This window comes from Stegostoma tigrinum, chromosome 12 (genome assembly GCF_030684315.1).
Source record: "Stegostoma tigrinum isolate sSteTig4 chromosome 12, sSteTig4.hap1, whole genome shotgun sequence".
NCBI lineage: Eukaryota > Metazoa > Chordata > Chondrichthyes > Orectolobiformes > Stegostomatidae > Stegostoma > Stegostoma tigrinum.
In genome coordinates, this window is record NC_081365.1 from 326,831 (window position 1) to 347,987 (window position 21,157).

General features: G+C 43.8%; 1 protein-coding gene across 1 annotated transcript in view; it reads left to right on the forward strand.

Annotated features, from left to right (window-relative positions):
- hsf2bp (heat shock transcription factor 2 binding protein) overlaps window positions 1–21,157 on the forward strand; it is a 116,413-nt gene that overhangs the window by 44,863 nt on the left and 50,393 nt on the right. Inside the window, exons 4-5 of the mRNA XM_048540660.1 lie at window positions 3,111–3,260; window positions 16,784–16,925. Coding sequence (XP_048396617.1) covers window positions 3,111–3,260; window positions 16,784–16,925 — 292 coding nt within the window. The remainder of the gene's footprint in view (window positions 1–3,110; window positions 3,261–16,783; window positions 16,926–21,157) is intronic.

Below are 21,157 nucleotides of genomic sequence, written 5' to 3' on the forward strand. Positions count from 1 at the left end.
TGTCATCCCAACTCCATCTGTGCTAATCTTAGCTGGTATAGGCTGTCCACTTTATAGAACTCCCTCATCTGTGATGTTAATGTAGTTAATCTATTCTGGATCCTGTCCAAGGCCCTGACTTATTTCCAAAAGCATAATGCACAGAAGTGGACACAATACTCAACCTAAGCCTAACCATCTTTGGTTTTGATTATAAAGCCAAGGATGCCATTTACCGTTTGAACAGCTTTCTCAATCTGTATACTACCCTCACCTCCAGATATTTAAACACAGGTCCTACACCATTTTAAAATTATACTATTTTAGTCAATCTCATTCTTTCTACTGAAATGAATCACTTCACACTAGTCTTCTTTAATTGTTGTGTGTGTGTCTATTTCACCAGTTCATTTAGATCCTATTAATGACTACACCCTGCTTTCCGTTCACTATTGCACGCTTGTTTTCTGCCATTTAGTCATTTTGTAACCAGGCTGCCATCGTTCATTTTATCCCATACATTTTCCGTGTATGTGTTACAGAACTAATTTCAAGAAGCTTCACAAGATGGAGTGTGAATTAGAAATGTAATAAATGCTGATAGCTAGTACTGGGAAACTGCTAACAAGGCAAAAAGATGTTCCACATACCTTGTAAATCAGTAATATGGTTTATGATTTTCAGTGCCAGTGTAATGCCATTTACGTAGGTGGACATCCCAGTGATTGGTGGATCATATCAAGTAGCACACCTGTTCTGCTGTTTGCAACAATGAGTACTTACTTGATCAATAACCCGTGCTTACAAAACCCACAAAACAATATGTGCTAGGAATTTATATTAACAAGTTTGAAATGTGGTAGCTTAATGCTCACTTAAAGCAACATGTGCTCATATGCGGAGCCTTCCTCTCTGCAACAGAAAGAATGTGCAGACTTTGCGCTTTTTTCAGTGAATCAAAAGATTAGAGTTCAACTGTCGCCTGCTGCATTTTCCACTGCAACACCATAACCAATCAGATTATGCTAGCTAAGCAGTGGAAATCAGGGAGTTATCTCTCTGCTGGTTAGAGTCAGAGCTGGAACATAGGAGGATGGATTTTGTTGTTGGAGGTCAGTCATCTCAGCTCCAGGGCATTTCCGCAGGACTTCCTCAGGGTGGTGTCCGAAGAATATCCATTTTAGCTGCTTCAACAATCACCTTCTCTCTATCATAAAGTGAGAAGTGGGAACGTTTGCCTATGAACGTTCAGTGCCATTCACAACTTCTCAGACCCTAGAGCAATCCATGTTCAAATGCAGCAAGGTCAGGACAATTTCCAGGCTTGGGTTAACAAGTGGGAAGTATCATTTGCACCATACAAGTGCCAAAGCAATGGAAATCAGGGGGTAAACTCTTTGCCTTCAGAAAGAGACAATCTAACCACACACCATCCCCCCCTCTTTTTATATTCAATAGTATTATCATCACTGAGTCCCCTTTTTCCCCATCCAGGGATTACCCTTGACCAGAATCTCAACTGTACTCACTATATGAATACAGCGGCTAAAAGAGCACTTCAGAGGCTAGGAATACTGAGGCAACTAATTCACCTCCTGACTCCTTAAGGCCTGTCCACCATCCACAGGGCACAAGTCAGGAGTGTGATGGAATAATCCCTACTTGCCTGGATAAGTGCAGCTCCAACAACACGCAAGATTTTATTCATTCAGGACAAAGCAGCCTGCATTTTTGGCACCGCATTCACAAGTATCCAGTCCCTCCACCAATGATGCTTCGTAGCAGCAAAGTGTAAAATCTACAAGCTGCTCTGCAGAAATTCACCAAAGATCCTTAGATAGCACCTTCCAAACCTACAACTACTTCCATCTAGAAGGAGAAAGACAGCAGATAAGGGGGAACACCATCGCCAGCAATATTCCTTCCAAGCTACACACCATCCTGACATTGGAAATATCTCATTGTTCTCCCATTGTGACTGTGTCAGAATCTTGAAATTCCTCCTTTAAGGGAGAGTGGGTCTACCTACAGCACAGCAACTACAACAATGTAAGAAGGCAGCTTATCACTACCTTCTCAAGGACAACTAGGGATGGACAATAAATGCTGGCCAGTCAGCAATTGCCACGTCCCATTAGTGAATAAAAAAAAGTCAGTACTTTTTTCTCATGCAGGATAAATTGTTGTTCCCTTTCAAATTTTGTGTTTTTCTGGATGTCCTGATGTGAGCAAGCCAAAAAAATTGTCTTTTCAAAAATGTCAAAGTTTTCATTTAATAATAATGTAATCAACTGGAAATAAAATTGGCTTTGATTTTTGATGCAATCTGAAAGATGATGAATTGATAGTCTAATTAATGCCTGTACACAATGTTCCCCCTAATTTTTATTTTTCTTCTGCACAACCTCTGAAGCCCATGCATAGCAGTAACATCTGGAACATGGGAGGCACTGGCCTATGGTTTATCACTGGACTGTTAACACGGATACCCAGGTGATATCCTGGTGACCCAGATTTAAATCCCACCATGGCAGATGGTAAAATTTGAATTCAATAAAAATCTGAAATAAGAGGCTATTGAGGATGACCACAAATCCATTGTTGATTGTCATAAAAACCCATTTATTTCACTAATGTCCTTCAGAGAAGGAAACTACCATCCTTACCTGGTCTGTTTCGTATGTGGCTAGAGACCCACAGCAATGTGGGTGACTCTAAACTTCCCTCTGGGTAATTAGGCTAGGCAATAAATTCTGGTCTAGCCAGCAACACCCTCATCCCATGAATGAATAAACAAAAAGCAGGTTGGCATACTAATTGCTGTGCATGGACTCTTGGAACAGCTAGTTATTTATATAGTTCAAAGGGAACGTTGTTTGCCCAATTTACTTTCTCATTGCTCATTTGCTGTATTCTCTTCCATCCGTTTTCTGCGGTCACTGAAACCAATTTCATACCCTTTGTCTGTGCATGTCTTTTTCTACCGCACTCACTCCGAGATTGTAATTTATTTTTTAAGGGTGGTCCTCTTGTATTTGTAGTGATTAAAAGCTGCACCAAATATAGAAGCCAAAAGATGTCTGTTTGCTGGCTTAGTAGTTCCTGCTGAAATTGTTTCTCTTTCTTTGAAGGAAAAATTAGCGTCTAGGCTACAGTTGAGTGAAGCAAGACAACAGCTGCTTCAACAAGCTGAATACTGTACTGAAATGGGTGCCGCAGTATGCACTTTGCTCTGGAGTGTTTCCAGCAATGAGGAATCTGTTAAATTTATCCTTCGAGGAGTAAGTTGTACTGGGATTTCTCTGACCTTACAATTGAATGTGGTTGAATGGAAAACACGTTCAAAGCTGGTGTTAAACAGTAATATGAATTACATTTTAAATCATGTGTTGATTTGATTACAAACATTTGCCCATGGAGAGGAATCAGCCAGTCTCAGGTCACAGTTCTAAATTATTTTACAACGGTAAAAAGGCAGAAGGACGAGAAAAGACAGTCGTGTCGTAAAAATAAGGAGTCACAACATAGCACTGTACCGCACAGGAACGGGCCCTTTGACCCATGATGTTGTGCCAGATATGATGCCAAATTAGACTAATCCCTTCTACTTGTCCTTGGTCCATTTCCTTCCATTCCTCGCATGGTCATGTACTCATCTAAAAGTCTGTTATACGCCCCTATCATTTTGCCTCCACCATCACACCTGGCAGTGCATTCCAGACTCCTACCATTCTCCATGTAAAAAAAACTTGCCCCTCACATCTTGTTTCAACTCTCCCCCTCTCACCTTGAAGGCGTACCCCCTAGTCTTAGACATTTCAACTCTGGTAAAAAGATTCTGACTGTCAATCCTATCTATGGATCTCATTATTTGATAGACTTCTATCCAAGCCTCCCTTCAGCCTCCGCCACTCCAGAGAAAACAACCTGAGTTTGTCTAGCCTCTCCTTGTAGTTCATGCCCCCTAATCCAGGCAGCATCCTAGTTCATCAACTTTACTAACACCTTTCACCCCAACCTCAAATTCATCTGGACTTTGTTTGTGATATATGTAAATGATCTGGAGGAAGGTGTAGGTGGTCTGATCAGCAAGTTTGCTGATGACACTAAGATTGTTGGAGTAGCTGATAGTGAAGGGGACTGTCAGAGATTACAGCAGAATATAGATAGACTGGAGAGTTGGACAGATAAATGGCAGATGGAGTTCAGTCTGGGCAAATGCGAGGTGATGCATTTTGGAAGATCAAATTCAAGGACAAACTGTACAGTAAATGGAAAAGTCCTAGGGAAAATTGATGAACAGAGAGATCTGGGTGTTCAGGTCCATTGTTCCCTAAAGGTGACAACGCAGGTCAGTAGGGTGGTCAAGAAGGCATACGGCATGCTTTCCTTCATTGGACGGGGTATTGAGTACAAGAGTTGGCAGCTCATGTTGCGGTTGTATAGGACTTTGGTTCGGCCACATTTGGAGTACTGTGCAGTTCTGGTCGCCATATTACCAAAATGATGTGGATGCTTTGGAGAGGGGGCAGAGGAGGTTCACCAGGATGTTGCCTGGTATGGAGGGTGCTAACTATGAAGAGAGGTTGAGTAGATTAGGATTATTTTCATTAGAAAGACGGAGATTGAGGGGGGACCTGATTGAGGTCTACAAAATCATGAGGGGTATAGAGAGGGTGGATAGCAAAAAGCTTTTTCCCAGAGTGGGGAACTCAATTAATAGGGGTGATGAGTTCAAAGTGAGGGGAGGAAAGTTTAAGGGAGATAAGCATGGAAAGTTCTTTACACAGAGGGTGGTGGGTGCCTGGAATGTGTTGCCAGCGGAGGTGGTAGACACAGACACGTTAGCGTCTTTTAAGTTATATTTGGACAGGTGCATGGATGGGCAGGGAGCAAATGGACATATACTGTTAGAAAATAGATGACAGGTTAGGCAGAGGATCTTGATCGGCGCAGGCTTGGAGGGCTGAAGGGCCTGTTCCTGTGCTGTAGGTTTCTTTGTATCTCCGATACCTGTCTCTCCTCCCTGGATCTCTTCATCTCCATCTCTGGTGAACGCCTTGAAACTGACTGGACATGTCACCCATGGAGTTGGTGACCAGAAGGTGTTGTCGTTTGTTGCGTACAGAACGCAAATGCTCAATGAAATGAGTCTATGCTTGGTCTCACTGATGTAGAGGAAGCCACATTTGGAGCAGTGGATGTTGTCGACAAGTTGACAGATGTGCAGGTGAACCCTGTCTGATATGGAAGGCTTGTTTTGTGTCTTGGATGAAGGTGAGTGGGAAGGTTAGGGGCAGGTGTAGCACTTCCTGCGGATGCAGGGAAATGTGCTGGTGTGGTGGGACTCCCACATCTGCCTGGACTACACCACCTCGCACCCACCCTTGTGCAAGAATGCAGTCTCCTACTCCCAATTCCTGCGCTCCACCGTGTCTGCTCCCAAGATGGGGTGTTCCACTCCCACATTTCCCAGGTGTCCTCCTATTTCAAAGATTGTAACTTTCCCCCCCACCTCGAATTCTGGTGATCGAAAATTCCCTCAGCTGTATCTCTTGCATTTCCTGCACTTCTGCCCTCACATCCCCTCCCACCAACAAAAATCAAAACAGAATCCACCCCCCCAACTAACCTCCGAATCCAACGTGTCATTCTCCGCCATTTCCGCTACCTACAAGCTGACCCCACAACTAAAGAGATAATTCCCTCCCCACCCCTAACTGCCTTTCGTAGGGACCGCTCACTCTGCAACTCCCTCGTCCACTCCACACTCCCCACTGACCCCACCATCACGGCACCTTTCCCTGCAACTGCCTTGTCAAAAGCCTGACTAAAATCCATGTAAACTGCTCTAACCTCATCGATCACCTTTGTCACCTCCTCAAAAAGTTCAACCAAGTTAGTAAGACATGACCTGCCCTACACAAAGCCATGCAGACTGTCTCTAATTATGTGATGCTTTTTCAAATGTGCATAAATCCTATCCCTAAGAATTCTCTCCAATAGCTTCTCAACCACCAGTGTGAGATGCACTAACTCTAGTTTCTGGATTAGTTCTGGACTAATTCTGGACTAGTTCCTTTCTGGAACAAAGGAACAACATCAGCTACTTGCTAGTTCTCCGGAACACCTCCAGTGGCTAGTGTCACCTGCACGTGCAGTGACAAAGATCTTGGTCAAGGCCCCAGCAATCTCCTGTCTTTCCTCTCTCAAGAACCTGGCGTGGATACCATTCCCTCATCTCCACCTATCTGGTCTCCATTGTCTCCGCTTTGGTCCAGGAGCTCCCTACGTACGTCCGTGACACCACCCACGCCCTCCACATCCTCCAGAACTTCCAATTCCTTGGTCCCCAACACCTCATTTTCACCATGGACGTCCAGCCCTATACACCTGTATTCCGCATGCAGTTGGCCTCAAGGCCCTCCGCTTCTTCCTGTCCCACAGGCCCGACCAGTCCCCCTCCACCGACACCCTCATCCGCCTAGCCGAACTCATCCTCACCCTCAACAACTTCTCTTTCGATTCCTCCCACTTTCTACTGACAAAGGGGGTGGCCTCGGGCACCCGCATGGTCCCCAGCTATGCCTGCCTCTTTGTAGGTTACGTGGAACAGTCCCTCTTCCACACCGACGTAGGCCCCAAACCCCACCTCTTCCTCCGTCACATTGATGACTGTATCGGCGCCACCTCTTGCTCCCCAGAGGAGCTCGAACAGTTCATCCACTTCACCAACACCTTCCACCCCAACCTCAAGTTCACCTGGGCCTCTCAGTCTCCATCTCAGGCAACCAGCTTATAACTGATGTCCATTTCAAGACCACCGACTCCCACAGCTACCTAGAATACACCACCTCCCACCCACCCTCCTGCAAAAATTCCATCCCCATTCCCAATTCCTCCGCCTCCGCTGCATCCGCTCCCAGGATGAGGCATTCCACTCCCGCACATCCCAGATGTCCACGTTTTTCAAGGACTGCAACTTTCCCCCCACAGTGGTCGAGAACGCCCTTGACCGCGTCTCCCGCATTTCCCGCAACACATCCCTCACACCCCGACCCCGCCACAACCGCCCAAAGAGGACCCCCTCATTCTCACACACCACCCCACCAATCTCCGGATACAACGCATCATCCTCCAACACTTCCGCCATCTACAATCCGACCCCACCACCCACGACATTTTTCCATGCCCACCCTTGTCTGCTTTCCGGAGAGACCACTCTCTCCGTGACTCCCTTGTTCACTCCACACTGCCCTCCAACCCCACCACACCCGGCACCTTGCCCTGCAACCGCAGGAAGTGCTACACTTGCCCCCACAACTCCTCCCTCACCCCTATCCCAGGCCCCAAGATGACTTTCCACATTAAGCAGAGGCTCACTTGCACATCTGCCAATGTGGTATACTGTATCCATTGTACCCGGTGTGGCTTCCTCTACATTGGGGAAACCAAGCGGTGGCTTGGGGACTGCTTTGCAGAACACCTCCGCTCAGTTCGCAATAAACAACTGCACCTCCCAGTCGCGAACCATTTCCACTCCCCCTCCCATTCTTTAGATGACATGTCCATCATGTGCCTCCTGCAGTGCCACAATGATGCCACCCGAAGGTTGCACGAACAGCAACTCATACTCCGCTTGGGAACCCTGCAGCCCAATGGTATCAATGTGGACTTCACCAGCTTCAAAATCTCCCCTTCCCCCACCGCATCCCAAATCCAGCCCAGTTCGTCCCCTCCCCCCACTGCATCACACAACCAGCCCAGCTCATTCCCTCCCCCCACTGCATCACAAAACCAGCCCAGCCTGTCTCTGCCTCCCTAACCTGTTCTTCCTCTCACCCATCCCTTCCTCCCACCCCAAGCCGCACCTCCCTTTCCTACCTACTAACCCCATCCCACTTCCTTGACCTGTCCGTCTTCCCTGGACTGACCTATCTCCTCCCTACCTCCCCACCTATACTCTCCTCTCCACCTATCTTCTTTTCTCTCCATCTTCAGTCCACCTCCTCCTCTCTCCCTATTTATTCCAGAACCCTCACCCCATCCCCCTCTCTGATGAAGGGTCTAGGCCCGAAATGTCAGCTTTTGTGCTCCAGAGATGCTGCTTGGCCTGCTGTGTTCATCCAGCTTCACACTTTATTATCGTGGATATCATTGGGCTCTTTTCCACCTTAATGCTCTTCACGAGTTAAATTCAGTTCTGCTTATTTGTGTAGTGTTATTCCACTGTGCACAAATGATAACATTATCAGATTCTAGGATATTTAAAATATGATTGTTTGCAAAAAAGGAAACCGTGTTTGACAGATTTTTTTGTTATTAGTTCGAAAAAAAGATAAAGGTGAGATTAAAAAGTTGATCTTGTGTCCATGAAATCCCCAGAAAGCATTGAATAAAATGTAGCAAAAAAAAAGGCTGATATGCAAAATAAGGAATCATGGAGTTTGGAATAATATATCAGCATGAATAGAGCCTTGTTTAATGCACAGGTAGCAGCAACTAGCGATAAGTGGGGCATCTTCAAATTCAAAAGCTGCAACTAGTAGAGCCTGTATAGTGATTAGTACAGTGGTCTCAAATATTTACGTTGTATTAAAATCTTAGGGCTGAGTGCTTATTTCTCTGCCAAAGTCCAGATTGTGTCAACATTTTTGGAGGGCTTTCGCCTTAAGGCATAACACGTCCTCTCACTCTACCTTGCCAAAATCACCTCATTAGTTACCCGCCACGCTCCAATGTCATTCCTCATATCTGATTTCGCCCTATCTTACCATATGCCTTTCCTGGAACAATTCACCACTTACCAGATTTCTCAAAATTTACCAACATCCTTTACTCCCACAACTTCTTTACTTGCCTATTTCTCCCTCTTCCTCCCTTTCTTCTTATAGGGCCTCGCTTTCCTTTTCTTTTTCTTCTGCTTTCAATCGTAATTCAAACTGTTTAATTTCTTTTCATGTTCAAGCTGCTTCATTTGCAGTTGACTTTTAGCCTTTTCCAAAGATTCGTATTACTTTTCTCACAATCGTAAATACTGCACAGTTGCCAAAATTATCTCCCTTTTTCTCTTAGACAACTCCAACTCCAGCTTGTTTGCCACATTCCAAAATCATTGCCTTGTGCACCTCCCATACAGCTCCCAAAGTGAGTTCTTCTACCCCAGGAAATTCTTAGTGACTGAAAAAGCCATTATTACACAAGGCACATGCTATTTAAATAAGCCCAGTGTAATACCTGAAATTTTAAAAATGCCAACATTCATAGAACATTACAGCACAGCACACGCCCTTCGGCCTTCGATGTTGTGCCGACCTGTCATACTGATCTGAAGCCCATCTAACCTACACTATTCCATGTACATCCATATGTTTGTCCAATGATGACTTAAATGTACTTAAAGTTGGCGAATCTACTACCGTTGCAAGCAAAGCGTTCCATTCCCTTACTACTCTCTGAGTAAAGAAACTACCTCTGACATCTGTCCTATATCTTTCACCCCTCAATTTAAAGCTAAGCCCCCTCATGCTCGCCATCAACATCCGAGGAAAAAGGCTCTCCCTATCCACCCTATCTAACCCTCTGATTATTTTATATGTTTCAATTAAGTCACCTCTCAACCTTCTTCTCTCTAATGAAAACAGCCTCAAGTCCCTCAGCCTTTCCTCATAAGACCTTCCCTTCGTACCAGGCAACATCCGAGTAAATCTCCTCTGCACCCTTTCCAAAGCTTCCACATCCGTCTTATAATGCGGTGGCCAGAACTGTACACAATATTCCAAGAGTGGCCACACCAGAGTTTTGTACAGCTACAGCATAACCTCTTGGTTCCGGAACTCAATCCCTCTATTAATAAAAGCTAAAACACTGTATACCTTCTTAACAGCCCTGTCAACCTGGGTGGCAACTTTCAAGGATCTGTGTACATTGACACCGAGATCTCTCTGCTCATCTACACTACCAAGAATCTTACCATTAGCCCTGTACTTTGCCTTCCGGTTACACCTACCAAAGTGCATCACCTCACACTTGTCTGCATTAAACTCCATTTGCCACCTCTGAGCCCAGCTCTGCAGCTTATCTATGTCTCTCTGCAACTTACAGCATCCTTCGCCACTCTCCACAACTCCACCAACCTTAGTGTCATCTGCAAATTTACTAACCCATCCTTTTACGCTTTCATCCAGGTCATTTATAAAAATGACGAACAGCAGTGGACCCAACACCGACCCTTGCGGTACACCACTAGTAACTGGTCTCCAGGATGAACATTTCCCAACAACTACCACCCTCTGTCTTCTTTCAGCAAGGCAATTTCCAATCCAAACTGCTATATCTCCCACAATTCCATTCCTCCGCATTTTGTACAATAGCCTACTGTGGGGAACCTTATCGAACGCCTTGCTGAAATCCATATACACCACATCAAACGGTTTACTCTGATCTACCTGTTTGGTCACCTTCTCAAAGAACTCAATAAGGTTTGTGAGGCGCGACCTACACTTCACAAAACTGTGCTGACTATCCCTAATCAAATTATTCTTTTCTAGATGATTATAAATCCTATCTCTTATAACCTTTTCCAACACTTTACTAACAACTGAAGTAAGGCTCACTGGTCTATAATTACCAGGGTTGTCTCTACCCACCTTCTTGAACAGGGGAACCACATTTGCTATCCTCCAGTCGTCTGGCACTATTCCTGTAGACAATGACGAGTTAAAGATCAATGCCAAAGGCTCGGCAATCTCCTCCCTGGCTTCCCAGAGGAGCCTAGGATAAATCTCATCCGGCCCAGGGGACTTATCTATCTTCACACTCTGTAGGATTTCTAATACCTCTTCCTTGTGAACCTCAATCCCACCTAGTCTAGTAGCCTGTATCTCAGTATTCTCCTCGACAACATTGTCATTTTCTAGAGTGAATACTGTTGAAAAACATTCATTTAGTGCTTCCCCTATCTCCTCTGACTCCACACACAACTTACCACTCCTATCCTTGATTGGCCCTAATCTTACTTTCGTCATTCTTTTATTCCTTAAATACCCATAGAAAGACTTAGGGTTTACCCTGATCCTATCCGCCAGTAACTTCTCATGTCTCCTCCTGGCTTTTCTGAGCTCTCTCTTTAGGTCTTTCCTGGCTACCTTGTAACCGTCAAGTACCCTAACTGAGCCTTCACATCTCATCCTAACATAAGCCTTCTTCTTCCTCTTGACCAGAGATTCCACTTCCTTCGTAAACCACGGCTCCTGTGTTCTACAGCTTCCTCCCTGTCTGACAGGTACATACTTATCTCGGACACACAGGAGCTTTTCCTTGAATAAACTCCACATTTCTAATGTGCCCATCCCGTGCAGTTTCCTTCCCCATCCTATGCTCCCTAAATCTTGTCTAATCTCATCGTAATTGCCTTTCCCCCAGCTATAACTCTTGCCCAGTGGTATACACCTATCCCTTTCCATCACTAAAGTAAACATAACAGAATTGTGATCGCTATTACCAAAGTGCTCACCTGCTTCCAAATCTAACACCTGGCCAGGCTCATTATCCAGTACCAAATCTAATGCTGCTTCGCCCCTTGTTGGCCTATCTACATACTGTGTCAGGAAGCCCTCCTGCACACACTGGACAAAAACTGACCCATCTATAGTACTCGAGCTATAGTGTTCCCAGTCAATATTTGGAAAGTTGAAGTCCCCTATGATAACTACCCTGACTCTCTTACTCCTATCGAGAATCATCTTTGCTATCCTTTCCTCTACATCTCTGGAACTATTCGGAGGCCTGTAGAAGACTCCCAACAGGGTGACTTCTCCTTTCCTGTTTCTAACCTCAGCCCATACTACCTCTGTTGACGAGTCCCGAAACATCCTTTCTGCAACTGTAATACTGTCCTTGACCAACAATACCACACCCCCCCCCCCTTTTACCATCTTCTCTGTTCTTGCTGAAACATCTAAATCTCGGAACCTGCAACAACCATTCCTGCCTTTGAGTCCAGTAATCCTAAATCCAACCTAGAATTACAGATTTTGATCCCGAAGAGCCCCCAGTTTGTTATGGACTAAATCAAATCCCCTCAAAGTATATTAAGAAGATAGCCTAGGTCCTAGCTTTTTCCAATTTAAAAACAAGTGTCAAGCAGTTTCAGAAGCAATTTGATTGGCCAAACTACCAGCCTTGATGCAAAACACACTTTGTTAATACACTATAATTAAAATATAACAAAAGAAAGAAGAAATTGGAATAACAATTTTATTGGAAAACTTAACAATAATAAGTTATTCAACTACTAAATAACATTAGTTTCAATGTAGTAACATCTGGTAAATGCACAATAAAAACCAAAAGAACTGTGGATGATATAAATCAGCAATAAAAACAGAGGTTTTTGGAAAAGTTCAGCAGGTGTAGCAGCATCTGTGAAAAACATTCAAGAGTTAACATTTTGGGTGCAGTGACAGGTCTGATGATTTTTCAAGCAACCTCTGTTTTTGTTCCATAAACACACACTTGGTAAAGGCAAGTTCAGTAAAATAGGTTGTCTTACATGCAGTTCTCCTGTCCAGGAGGAAAAATTTGAAGAGAACACTCTGTGGAGAGTAAAGGTGGCAGAGAAAGATGTACTACAGCTTGTGAACCCAACTTCAAGACCCCAGCAACTGCTACCAGAAAACTAAAACTAAAAATCCTGGTTCAGTGGAAGCTTGACCCTCCCCATTCAGGCTGCGTCTATTGTTCCAACTTCTAGAAAAAACCCAACGCCTCGCAAGCCGTTTACTTTATTGGCTTTAGACCAGATTGCCCAGCGCCTGTGTCACATCCTTTCTTCATTAAAAAAAAGCACAAAAAAATGCCTGTTAAAGACCTAGTATTGTCACACTATATACATGCTCCTCATTTGCCTGCAGACTGTTTGGTGACCTGTAATATTTTTCCCACAAAAGCTCATTTGTTGATCATTGTAAGTATTATCCCTTTTAACTGACTCCCTAGTAATGATGCAGCTCCTTTTCTGCACTCTCCCCTCTCTTGTCTGAAGATTCTATTCTCCAGAATGTTAATTTGCCAGCTTGTCCCTCCCTCATCAATGTCTCTGTGATGCAACAATATCATAATTCCCAGGATCAATCCTCACCCTTAACTCATCTGTTTTACATGTAACACTCCAGGCATTAGTGGCCATCCAGCCTCACACTATTGGATCATAGAGTGATAGAATCTATACAGCGTGGAAGCAGGCCGTTTGGCCCTTCAAGTCCACGTTGGCCCTCCCAAGAGCATCCCACCCAGACCCATCCCCTACTCCATCCCTGCATTTCCCACCCTAGACACTGTGGGCATTTCAGCATAGCCCGTCGACCTAACCTGCATATCTTTGGACTGTGGGAGGAAACAGGAGCACCCAGATGAAACCCACACAGAATGTGCAGACTCCACACAGACAGTTACCCAGAGCTGGAACTGAACCTGGGTCCCTGGCACTACGTGAGGCAGCAGTGCTAACCACTGAATCGCTGTGCCACTTTTCCCCACTCCCCAACATAGTCATTGGGTCAAGATCTCGCTCCGCAAGGAATATTTTGTGCTTGGCGTGCAATGACCATGCCACAGTAAGATAATTCACAAACAGGCATCTTCCACTCCCACTCCCTACCCACCAAAATACATTTTGGGACCTGGAACGTCAAGATCCTGACGGATAGTCCCAACAATGAAACTCGCTCAGTGGCTGAAGCTGTCCTCAAGTTTCATTGCAATTTCTGTATGTCAAGAGATACAATGGAATTTAGAGCATTAAACCCAGCAACCTCATCAAATGCCACCTGTTCCATCTGTGACAGAATCTCCATAACCCCATCACCCAGAGTGAAAGCAAGTCATTCTTGACCTTGAAGGATTGCCAAAGAAGAAGTCTGCCCTCCCCTGCTTAATCCCTCCTACCTGTTCCACGTTTCCCTCATATTAGCAAAGACCCATAAGACAGAGGAACAGAAATTAGGCCATTTGGCCCATTGAGTCTGCTCCCTCATTCAATCATGACTGATAAGTTCCTCAACCCCATTCTCCTGCTTTCTCACCATAACCCTTGATCCCCTTGATAATCAAGAACCCATCTACCTCAGTCTTAAATGTACATAGAACATAGAACAGTACAGCACAGAACAGGCCCTTCAGCCCACAATGTTGTGGCGACCATTGATCCTCATGTATGCACCCTCAAATTTCTGTGACCATATACATGTCCAGCAGTCTCTTAAATGACCCCAATGACCTTGCTTCCACAACTGCTGCTGGCAACGCATTCCATGCTCTCACAACTCTCTGCGTAAAGAACCTGCCTCTGACATCCCCTCTATACTTTCCACCAACCAGCTTAAAACTATGACCCCTCGTGCTACCCCATGTACTCAATGACCTGACCTTCACAGCCTTCTGTGGCAGTGAATTCCATAGATTCAGCACTCTCTGACTGAAGAAGTTTCTCCTTATCTCTGTCCTAGTAGGTCTCCCCTTTATTCTAAGGCTGTGCCCTTGGGTCCTAGTCTGTCCTACAAATGTAAACATCTTCCCAACATCCACTCTGTTCAGGGCCATTCAGTATTCTGTAAGTGTCAATTTGATCCCCCCTCATCCTTCTAAACTCCAATGAGTATGGTCCCAGAATCCTCAAACGTTCCTCAAATATTAAGCTTTTCATTTCTGGGATCATTCTCATGAACCTCCTCTGAACCCACTCCAGGGCCGGTACATCCTTCCTGAGATATGGGGCCCAAAACTGCACACGATACTCCAAATGTAGCTTGACCAGAGCCTTATAAAGCCTTAGTAGTACATTCCTGCTTTTATATTCAAGGCCTCTCAAAATAAATGCCAACATTGTATTTGCCTTTCTGACTACTGACTCAACCTGTAAGTTGACTTTGAGAGAATCCTGGACTAGATCTCCCAAGTCTCCTTGCACTTCAAACTTCTGAATTTTCTTCCCATTTAGAAAATAGTCCATGCTTTTATTCTTCTTACCAAAGTGCATGACCTCACACTTTCCCACATTGTGCTCCATCTTCTTTGTCCACTCTGCTAACCTGTCCAAATCCTTCTGCAGCCTCCCCACCTGCTCAGTACTGCCTGTCACTGTATGTATCTTTGTATCATCTGCAAGACCCCATTCAGCCTTTTTAACACTCCAATCATTCTTTTCCGTACATCCTTCTTAAACAGTTTCCCTCTTCCCTATTTCCTCTTTTCATAAGTTATAGGAACAGAAGTAAGCCGTTCAGCCAATTGCATCTGCACTTCCATTCAATGAGGTCATGGCAGATCTCATAACCTTCCTGTCCACTTTCCTGTCGGTCCCCCATATTCTTGATTCCATTACTGATTAGCAGTCTGTCTACTCCAGCCTTGAATTTCCTTAACAACCATGCCTCGACAGCCCTACACATTAAAGAATTCCACAGATTCCTCCTCATTTCTATCTTAAATGAGTGACCCCTTATTCTGAGCTTATGCCCTCTGGCCCTAAACTCTCCTACAAGGGGAAACAGCCACTCTGCATCTATACGAACAAGCTCCCTAGGAATCTTGTATATTTCAATAAGAGGACTTCTCATTCTCCTAAACAGTGTAGGCCCATCCTGTTTCCATAAAACAGCCTCTAGTATACCATTTTTTAAATAAGGGACTCAAAATTGTTCACAGTATTCCAGCTGTGGTCTAACTAGTGCCTTATACAGTTTTAGTGAAACACCCCACCACCCCCATTTTTATATGCCATTCCCATTAAAATAAAGGAGAGCTTTCCATTTTCCATTCCTTTTAACAGCTGGACTTTCCTGCTAGCTTTTTGAAATTCAGGAACAAATTCTCCCAACTCCCTTAATGCTGTAGCTATCAGCAATGATTCTCCATTTAAGTAAAATTCACTTCCTCCTCTTCTTGCGAAATTACATAACCTCACACTTTTCCATATTATATTCCATCTGCCAAGTTTTTGCCCACTCACTTAATCTGGCTATATTCTTCTGAAGAAACTTTTGTCTCATCCTCATCTCTTGCCTTCCCACCTGATTTTGTATCATAAACAAAATTAGCTGTAGGACAATGACTTTCCTGATCCAAGTTATTAATATATATTGTGAATAATTGTGGCCCCAGCACTGAACCCTATGCCATTTCCATAAATTATAGGTTTCCGTTCTCAACCCAGCTGTCTGTCCTCGATTTGTATGCTAATCCTCTGCCCATGCAAATATACTACCTCCAAAACCATAGGTTCTTATCTTACAATCCATGATACCTCTTTACTGACTTTTGGACATCTGAATATGTTATATCCACTGCTTCTCTTTTATCTATCCTGCTTGTTAGCTCCTCGGAGAATGTTGATAAGTTTGTCAAGCATAATTTCCTGTCATGAAGCCATACTGACTCTGCTTGATTATAGTATGCATTTTTTCCTTCCTCCCCATTTCCTCTTCCCATGAACCAAAGGCTTCACATACACCTTTCTCTACACCACAACCTCCTTCCTACTCTGCTTGTTGTCATGTCTTTCATCCGTTCTAACAAATGGTTGTTAATAAGAAACATTGTTTTTCCGTCCATTGTTGTTTGCCTGACTTGCTGAGTATTCCCAGCATTTGCTCTGTTTATTTCAAATCCTTAATATTAACAATAGTTTTGACTTTTGAAAAATAATATTTGTTGTGTTGCATTAATTCTTTTGGCAACATTATAATGTTTGTAAGTCTGTATATTAAGTTTTTAGCTATGAACAGAATCTTTTTTTAATTAATAGAGCAAAGCAGAAAAGTTTTTCAGCATTGTGGGCCAGACAATAGAAAGCTTTGTGAAATCTCTCGATGGAAGCATCAAGGAGCAACAGAATCTGGATTCAGATGAAAACCAGTTTGTTCTGGCATTGGTAGGAATTGTTACAAGTAAGTTTCATTGATGTTCCAGATTGCAATAAGTGTTTGTGATCTTAACTCTAAAGACTTCTGTTTTTATTTTTTTTTTCTGTATTTTTAATTGTGGACTGAAACAGGAAATGGACTGTGTTAAAAAATCATGGATTATTGAAGGATTACTGCAATTTAAAACCAAGCCATTGTGAGTACTGTTTACACAGGTGATGGTTCAACCTAAATGAAAAGAATAACACTGAAATGAGGACAGAATTAGCTAAAGTAGACTGGGTGGATATATTAGCATGAAAGACAGCAAGGTAAGATGTGACAGGCATTTAAGAAGGTAATTTTGACTTTGAACAAAAATATATGAGAGTAAGCAGAGGGATTCCATGAGAGATATAAAGCAACCGTGGCTAACCTAAGGAGTTAAGGAGAACGTTAAGTTGAAAGAAAAAGCTTTTAATGAAGCTAATGTCATTGAAAGCCCCAAATACTGGAATGTATTCAGAATCCAGCAGAGGAAGACTGTGTGGAAGTAATGACTCAGTGGTATTATGGCTGAACTGTTAATCCAGATAACTCAGATAATATTCTGGGGACTGGCTTCAAATCCCGCCATGGCAGATGTGGAATTTGAATTCAATTTAAAAAAAAATCTGGAATCAATGATGCCTATGAATCCATCGTCGATTGTCAAAAAACCCCAACTGGTTCACTAATGTCCCTTAGGGAAGGAAACTGCCCTCCTTACCTGCTCTGGCCTACATGCATCTCTAGACCTATAGAAATGTGGTTGTCTCTTAACTTTCTTCTGGGCATTTAGGGATGGGCAATAAATGCTGCCTAGCCAGTGACGCCCTTGTCCCATGCATGAATAAAAGAAAAAAAAAGGACTAAAAAGATAATAGAGAGAAAATAAAATGTGAGGGCAAACTAGTGAGAAATATCAAAACTGACAATTATAGCTCCTTGAAAATGTATAAAAAGGAAAAAAATGTCAAAGTGAGCATAAGTCACTCAAAATAAATCTGGGGAGATAGCTTTCAGAAACAAAGAAATGATGGAGGAGTTGGTCAAATGTTTTGCATCAGTCTTAGTCACCAAAGTCTTACTAAACCATAGGGCTACTCTCTCAGTAGAGAGAGATGACTGGTGGTGATTTAACCCAAGGGTTACCAAGCCTTGGGCAAGGAGAGACATTTATAGTAACTTCAGCCGATATTAGAATTGACCCCTTGCTGTTGGCATTGCTGTGCATCCTGCATGTCAACCCCATGAGCATGATGTACTAAACATATATTTTTCATTAGTTTTTTTGGCAGAAGATACTTCTAACATTCCATTCATACTAAAAAAAATATTGGGGGAGGAATTAAACACCATCACTATAACTAGAGAAGTAATATTAGACAAATTAATAAAACTGAAGGGTATTAATAACAAGTGAGGTAGGCTATTCAACCTGTAATTTTCAGTCTTTTGCCTTCTTTCCTTCAAGGAGATAGTGCTGAAGGGGCCTCAGCCCTTGAGTCTGTCAAACAGTTTTGAGATTCTTGCTCCCTATGTGGAAGACAACAAGAGCAGTAGGGAGGATGAGGAAACTGACCATTGCACCATTGAAGAGGGGCCAAAAAAAAATGTAGTTGTAGTCAGGGATAGTAAAGTCATGGAAATAGACATTGTTCTCTGTGGCCAGGATCAAGACTCCTGAAGGCTGTGTTGCCTGCCTGGTGTTTGGGTTCAGAATAGCTTACCAGTATTGTAAAGGAACTTGGAGTGGGAAGGTAAAGAGCCAGTTGTTATAGTCTACGTGGGTGTGGATGACATAGGTGTCATGAGAAAAGAGGTTCTGCTGAGAGATTATGAGCAGCTAAAGTTTAAAAGGCAGAACCAAAAACATAACAATATTCAGATTACTACCTGAGCCATGTTCATGGTCAGTAAGATTAAAGAGGTAAACAAAGTAGTGTGGGAGAAATTGGTTTGAATTTGTGGGTCATTAGCTCTAGTTCTAGGAAAGGATGGAACTATTCTAATGGGACAAGCTTCATCTGAATCGTGCTGGGACCAGAATCTTGGTGAATCATATAACTATGGCAATAGATTGGGCTTTAAACTAAATAGTGGATGGTGGTAGTGGTGGTTGGTTGCATGGAAAATTATAAGATCAAAGGTGAAGGGGAAGGTAGGGTGGCAAATTAGTAAAAGGATCGATTGTAACTAGAAAAGGAAAGGAAAGGATAGAATGTGGGAATGTCATTTTATACCAGGTAACCATAAAAGCATAGAGAAATTCAGTAACAGAATAAACTGAAAGGCTATACATCTATGGTGCTAGAAAAACTGAATGGCCTGAAGGTGGATAAATCACCAGGACCAGATGGACTACACCTCAGAGTTCTTAAGGAAATAGCTGAAGAGATAGTGCCAACGTTAGTGGTGATCTTTCAGGAATCACTAGAGTCAGGGAGGGTCCCAGAGAACAGGAAAATCACTAAAGCGACACCCCCGTTTACAAAGGAAAGAAGGCAAAAGACTGAAAATTACAGGTTGAATAGCCTAACCTCGGTCATGGGTAAGATTTTAGAGCCCATTGTGAAGGATTAGACTTCTGAATACTTGGAAGTACATGGTAAAATAGGGCAAAGTCAGCATGGCTTCATCAAGGGGAGGTCATGCCTGATAAATCTGCTAGAATTTGTTGAGGAAGTAACGAGCAGGTTAAACCAAGGAGAGCCAATGGATGTTGTCTACCTGGACTTCAAGAAGGCCTTTGATAAGGTGCCACACAGGAGGCTGCTGAGTAACTTAAGGGCCCATGGAGTTAGAGGCAAGGTGCTAGCAAGGATAGAAGATTGGCTGTCTGGCAGAAAGCAGAGAATGGGGATAAAGGCATCTTTCTCAGGATGGCAGCCGGTGACAAGTGGTGTTTCACAAGGGTCAGTATTGGAACCATAAATTTTCAATTTATACACTAATGATCTAGATGAAGGAGCGTGGCCATTCTGGCTACATTTGCAGATGATACAAAGATAGGTAGAGGGACAGGTAGTATTGAGGATGCGGGGAGGCTGCAGAAGGATTTGGACAGGCTAGAAAAGCGGGCAAAGAAGTGTCAGATGGAGTACAACGTGAGAAAGTGTGAGGTCCTACATTTGGTAAGAAGAATGGAAGCATGGACTATTTTCTAAATAGGGAGAAAATTCAGAAGTCTGAAGTGCAAAGAGACTTGGGAGTCCTAGTCCAGGATTCGGTCAAGGAACGGTCACCAGACCCGAAATGTTAACTCTGTTTTTTCCTTCATAGATGCTGCCAGACCTGCTGAGTTTTTCCAGCAACTTTGTTTTTGTTCTCTCAAGGTAAATTTGCAGGTTGAGTCAGTGGTCAGGAAGGCACCTGCAACTGTGGCATTTATTTTGAGATGGCTGGAATATAAAAGCAGGGATGTACTTCTGAGGCTCTATAAGGCTGTGGTCAGGGTACATTTGGATTATTGTGTGCAGTTTTGGGCCCCATATCTCAGGAAAGATGTACTGGTCCTAGAGCCATTCAGAGGAGGTTCATGAGAATGGACCCAGTGTAGAGGGCGTCTTTCCTTTACTCCACACTCTGGCTGGTGTCTGGGGTTCCCCGATTACTGTGGTGGTCTCTCTACAGCAGGCTCTGAAACTTCAAAGACCCGGGATGCCGCACAAGGGCAACTCCGCCGGAGAGAGCGCTGAATTGAACTCACTGTTCGTAGTCTGACCAGCGAGTTGGAACTTATCTCCACACAGTAATCGTGACCGTCACCAATGCCAGGGCGACTCCCTCTCTTGTTGTTGGGACAACAGTCACCTGGTACCTACCCACTCGGACAGTACCCACAAGAGAGAGAAAAAGAGAGATCAGACTGCTTAGAGATAATGGGAACTGCAGATGCTGGAGAATCCGAGACAACAAAGTGTGAAGCCCGATGAACACAGCAGGCCAAGCAGCATCTTAGATCAGGCTGCTTATCCTGGCCAGCAATCCCCCTTGATTGGGCGGTTTGAATCGCCTGGATCACCCTCTGGTCCTTGACACTGGAATTATGGACACTTGACATCTGCAAAACAAGAAACCAGCTCGGCGAGCCAACCACCCTCAACACCCACAACCAGAACTACAAATCTACTCCAAAACCTTAGAATGCAATATCTCCAAATTGTGTTAAATCAGCCATGATCCTGTTGAATGGCGGAGGAAGCTTGAGGGGCTGAACAGTCTACTCGTGTTCC